At 33.1% G+C, this 6,364-nt stretch overlaps 1 protein-coding gene across 1 annotated transcript in view; it reads left to right on the top strand.

Annotated features, from left to right (window-relative positions):
* The window catches only part of Smp_169380 (putative protein tyrosine phosphatase), a gene marked incomplete at both ends in the record, with an annotated part of 54,693 nt that extends 48,757 nt beyond the window's left edge, over positions 1–5,936 (top strand). The window contains 3 exons of the mRNA XM_018794651.1: positions 2,340–2,756; positions 4,064–4,285; positions 5,478–5,936. Coding sequence (XP_018649042.1) covers positions 2,340–2,756; positions 4,064–4,285; positions 5,478–5,936 — 1,098 coding nt within the window. The remainder of the gene's footprint in view (positions 1–2,339; positions 2,757–4,063; positions 4,286–5,477) is intronic.
* Positions 5,937–6,364: the final 428 nt, after the last annotated feature.

Here is a 6,364-nt window from a genome sequence, read left to right as displayed (position 1 = left end):
CAGTCACCACTCACACTGTCACTACCTCTACTACTCTGGGATTTCGCCTGACAACTTTATCTCTCTGTGTTAATGGGGTACGGTAATTTGAACTGATGTACATAAGTAAAATCTCCACAAAAAACCCCTTCTGATAATAATAATAATCATATGCTCACTAGTGACTGACTTCGAGAGGTAAATCCAGGAGTTCTAGTGAGAAGCAGTGATCGGTGGACTTCAAACCACGTCTGTTGTGAGATAGGAACTCACTGAAGACAATTGATGAACGGTTGCTCAAAATCGTGGATTGGTTAGAGCTAGACACAAACACCATTGGATGTCGACCAGCCCAGTGGTCTATCGGTTAAGTGCTCTGGCGCGAGACTGGTAGGTCCTGGGTTCGAATCTCGCTCGCGGGTGCGGGATCGTGGATGCGCACTGCTGAGGAGTCCCATAATAGGACGAAACGGCCGTCCAGTGCTTCCAGGTTTTCGATGGTGGTCTAGCTTCAATTGACTCACGCTTTCAACTATGAAAATACTAAATCTCCACAAAAACCCCTTCTGATAACTATATTGTATGTTATGAAAATAATAGTTACAGAATTCATACTGAGTTACAGATACGATCAGCTTGATATAGATAACAATATTAAGTGTAAGGAATATATATTAGATTGTTTTAAGTGTACTAGTTGAAAAATTGTTTAGATAGTAAATTTTTTACTTGTATTATAACAATGCAAGGCATTAGTTGGAGACTGCTGATATTTTTAAAGTGTATCTACGATCGTTTCCAGTGCCATAACGGATTGATTATAACCATCTACAACTAGAGGAAATAAAACGGAACCAGAGAACACGGAACAAAGAAAGCAATAATTACTATGATAGGTTCATGATGAAACATATCTCAGGTTATTTTATGATCTATTGTTTGAGTTGGATATAATTTGAACCAGTTAAAAGTACCAGGGTGACTGTTAGTGTAAAGTATTGGCAGGTGGGAAGGTTTAATTAGTAATGAAAACGATTGAACGTTTAAAGTTTCCTATAATCTCATTTATTAAATGCTAACTCAATCAAGGCAGTTTATGAGTCAATGATCACAGTGAAACAGATTGCATTACTACACATAGTACGTGAAAAGTACAAAGTAATAATAAAAGGATGGGTGTACTAGTAGTGATGGGAATAATAAAATTACTAAAGTTTTAGTCAATAGTTCAACATAGGAAATAGGTCAATCTTTGATACATAGACTAAATAATAATCATAAAAAACTAATGCAATTATTTTCACAGTTGAAATCATCTGTCTATCTAAGATAGACTACCATTGAAAACCTGGAAGCACCCCGCACCCGTATGAGACTCTCTAGCAGTGCACCCAGTGATCTGGAGGTTAAGCGTTCTCTCGCGAGACCGGGAGTCCTGGGTTTGATTCCCCGGCTGCAGGGTCGTGGATGCTCATTGCCGAGGTGTCCCATACTAGGAGGAAACAGTCGTGGTGTATTTTCAGGTTTTCAGTGTTGGTCTAACTTAGAACGGTTCATGATGTGTTGCCTGTTGTGAGTAGGTTATTTGCCTGGCCAACTTCCTCTCTTACAGATTTCTGTTTTAATCCGGTTCTATAATTTAAGTGTAATCGTAAGCGTTATCATCCAGCTTTTAACAATAAACTCGCTCATGTTATCTTGGACCTATTTTACCACATAGCCCTTTAAGGAAACATTAGGAGGATACTTAGTGATCAGACCAAAAAGAGACAACAGCTACATAAGTCTTAATCTCAATTGTAGACTATTTTCTTGCATAATTTAAGTTTCCATGGAAAGTAAGTAGTATCAAAGCATATCAATATTGCATCCACCATATCCATTTGTTTGCCTAACTATGGTTCTCATCGTCGTAGTCAATAATAAACGTCTGGTTTTCGAAGGTAATTTCTTCATAAATTGAACACCCTTTTCATGTGATATCCACATGTCTTCTAGACTATCGACTGTCAGTCGAATATACAAGAGGATAGTAAATGCTGATAAACTGTAGTAACTAAGATAACGATAAAAGTCTTGTAAAGAAACCCCAATTGACGAAATATGATAAAGCGGTTAAATACATATTTTATTATCTTAACACATGGCTCACATGTGTACTGAAATCAAGTTAAAATTCCTAAAATGATTTGCAGATATCTTTGTACGTTCATGTGTCTATATGAGTGTGTGTACAAGCACTTCATCTCTACTTTCAAGTCCTTTCATACAGAACTAGTACATTTGTAAATTAGTGTCAAATCAATCTAAACTTACGTATTTGACTACTTGGTACCGTTGTTTTTATATCATTTATCTAGGTTTCATGTATTATTGATATGCAACCGTTTTCTTATGGTGTTGAAGAAGCTGTCCGATACTGGCCCTTACGTCCTGGTGAAAATATCTCATATCCCATGTTTGATGGTTCATTCAATGAAGAACAAAATAAGACAGATATTCAGTCAGATTATAGTAAACCACGTGGACCATGGTTGGATTTTGCTGGTGGAAGAATACAAATTTGTCAACTTGGTTCATTAGTTCCTGTTTGTATAAATCCAGTTTCCCCGAAAAGAAATTCTAATCATGAAATATATAAAAGACGTTTGCTCATTCGTCAACGTGAAGCTAGCCATTTAAAACAATACAGCTATCAACAGTTTACTAATGAAAAATCTAAACCCCGTGAAGTTTCAGTCTTTCATTTTACCGGTGGTTGGAATGCTAAGATGGATGTTAGTAATTTTATCATAATAATAATAATAGTAGTAATAATAATACTTACCCCTCGTGAAGGAGCACAGGCCGCCTTATAATATATCGGTAAAAGCGGTGATAATTGATATTGGGTTAATGAAGAAAAACTAATATTTTGTTTATCGATTGGTAGTGGTCTAGAGATGATTACCTGCAGATACATAATAAGTAACTATCAGTCAACTGGTTACATTGACCCACCAAAGGTTGTAGTCATCACCTCTGTTGGCTGACTTAAGAGGAACCTTTTCTCTTTTTCTTAGAACCACTAACATGTCTGTTAACCCCGTCGAATTGTATTTTAACACATACGGGTAACTTAAACTGAAAACGATCTTTGTTTGCTTTACTACTGTACATTTGCTTGTTTCGACTGTTTATCACACCTCGGTAAATATGTTAAACATATGGAATGCACTTGGTTTTAAATTGGTTTAAAGTAAAGAACAACTTTATTTACATTCTGAACTTATACATGTAATCGTTGTATTTTACAATTAGACTGACTATCGTTTTTTGTAAAAATCTGTTTTTGTTTAATGAGAATGAAGTATAGATAATGGATAATTTAAAAACACTTTTAATATCATACATAACTGTTTAGCACAATTTTGGTTTCAGTCTTCAAATATAACTAATCATATTGAACGTTTGAACGTTATAGGGTAGGTGGAAGATCTTTGACAGGTTACATGAACTTATAGAATATCATGCACTCAGTGTTCTCCATCGAACTCTGTCCTGGACAATCCTTTCCAGTTATTATTCATTCTTGTCATGTTTTCTTCCGATTCTCGGCTCAGTGTGTTCTTTGGCCTTCCTCTTTTCCATTTCCTTTCAGGATTCCAAGTTAATGCTTGCTTCGTGATGCAGTTTGATTATTTCCTCAATGTATATCCTATCCACTTACAACGACTTTTCCTAATTTCCTCTTCATTTGAAAGTTGATTTGTTCTCTCCCACAGTAGGCTGTTGCTGATAGTATCCGATAAATGGACATTGAGTATCTTATGTAGACAATTATTTATAAATACTTGTACTTTAAGCATCTTTTACTTAATTCTTATTTTGGCCAGAATTGAAATTCATGATTTCTAGGAAATTTTTTATCGGTTATCTGGATGTTTATTATTTGATCAATTGATTAACATCTCCATTGCATCATCACCTCTAATCTTACCATAAATGTTTAATTAAGAATCATTAATATACTTTTAAATGTTAATATGTAATACCATATTAAAAGAAAAGATTTGTAACTTAGTTACAATATTTTTTATTCTAGGTACCTGAATCACGTATAGCAATTGTTCGTTTATTAGAAAAAGTACGCTTAGAACGTGGTACAGGTCCATTGATTATTCATTGTTTAAATGGAGCTACTCGAAGTGGTCTATTAGCTGTATGTTACATACTGGCAGAAAATATGACAAGAGATCATTATGTTGATTTATTTCATGTTATAAAAATGATTAAAATACGTAGAAAATCTATTTTAGCATCACCGGTTAGTATTTAATTTATTATATATTGACTATTGTAAATTTATAAATGTTGATTATATGATTAAATAATCATGTTTTTCTGAATGAAGTTTCATCATTCACTCATTTCACTTGGGGAATAACTGGAAACTAGTGAACAATAAACTAATTTTCATAATCAATTTATGTATTTCATCATGTTAACACTCTACAATTTATCGCCATAAAGTAGCCGTCAAAGGAAATTGTCAATGGTTATCACTGTATCCTAGATCAAATTAGGATATGATTATGATTAGTGTTTTTCAAGGTTGATATTGAACAGTATAGTCGAATCAAGACAATACTAAATGATTTTGCACGAATTTGTATGTGTTTAGGGTGTGGTAGGGCAATAGAAATGGCTGATAGTACCAATAGTTGGTATCATTTCATCTGAATATTTAAGTGTTGTTGGAGTTATTAAATCAAAGAGTATGGGAATTCGGGTAGAAGAACATCTGTACCAAGCCATGTTTCAATAATATTTGTCTATATGTAGTTCAAGTAGATTGTTGGTAACGTTTTTGGATGATATTACTTATCTGACAAGCTGATATGTACACTGTGCTAGTGAGTCCCACCTAGGTTAAAGGTTTCTTTCAATCACCTTCAACTATCGAACTAAGAAGAGAAGAATCATCGGTTATTGCTTAAACTCGTCAATTATGTTACTTTAGTATAAGAAATGGTGTATTCAATGTTGATGATGATTTTAGTATGTTTGATGTGATTGTGTAGTAATATGTTTTTAGGTTATGTAATATCGTTTATAATATAAACTCTAGGAATATGTATTTTATGAGAACATTCATTATAATCTTCACAACGACTGGGGGTTGAATGGTTGAAAGACATTTAGAAAAAAAGTTACACTTCTGAAAATTTCAGCTACTGAGATTGAAAATGACTGCAAACATTTTTCTCACCAGATCAGTTCGAACTACTTCGTCGTAAATAACCAAAAAAGAAAAAAAATACATAATTGCCGAATATAGATACGGATGTTGGTTTCAAATATAATCGCTGATATTTTCACAATTATAGTTTTTGTTTTAATGTTCTATAATACATAAATGAAAAGAGACATTTAATTAAATTAGTTGACCATTTTTTCCCTCGTTTATTTTTATCCTTAAACAATCTCTTTTTGCCAATAAAATATTCATACTTCAGGATCAACTACGTTTTGTGTATCGTTTCTTAATTCAATGGATTAAATATACATTATCTGAGCCATTGGCTAATTTGACTGTAAGACGATCTGGACTGTCTATCCCATTCTCATTATCAGAAGCAATATTGAAACAACAATGGGAATGGTCACAACAACTTGTCGGTCATTTACCGTCAGATTCACGTATTGGTATATTCTCACATAGTCAATTGCCAATATTAGGAGCAAATCATTCAGGAAGTGCTACATTGAATAATGATCAGTCGTATAGAATGAGTAGTCGCAGTAATGATTCACAATCTACGCATACTAACGAAGATTATGACACAACCGAAATGCCAATACTGTCAACATTGTATCATTATTTCAATGATGAAATCTCAGCTAATCGAAATTTAGGTTATCATTTACAAACTAAATCAATAAGGAACAGCTTTAGTAATCCATATTGTTATTGATTCAAGTTACTTTGACCACTTGTAATACCAATACTGATGTTTTGTATAACTCGAAGCGATATTCCTATCTTCTTGTATCATGTCAAGATACATATATCTCATGTTTTATTACTGAAATAAAACAGTTTTGTCACTTTGAGAACAGTATTCTTTATTTTCTTAAAAAAAAATACAAATAGGCTTTTTATCATATTCATGGTATTTTACTACTACACAGGAACTCTATACTGACTATTCTATCGTTCAATTTTTATACGCTCTTTCTTCTTTTACATTCACATTTGAAGTGATTAAATTGTATAAACCAAAACACAGTATATTACTATATTATATTGAATATTCGTAAAGAATATGGATAGATATATAAAGGATTACAGAGTTTTTCCTCTTTATTTAAAACATTGTAAATGTCCTATTATTGTGCTATT

Source organism: Schistosoma mansoni, chromosome 1 (assembly GCF_000237925.1).
Source record: "Schistosoma mansoni strain Puerto Rico chromosome 1, complete genome".
Classification (NCBI taxonomy): Eukaryota; Metazoa; Platyhelminthes; class Trematoda; order Strigeidida; family Schistosomatidae; genus Schistosoma; species Schistosoma mansoni.
The sequence above is the reverse complement of the archived record's forward strand: the minus strand, read 5'-3'. Positions and strand labels throughout refer to the sequence as shown.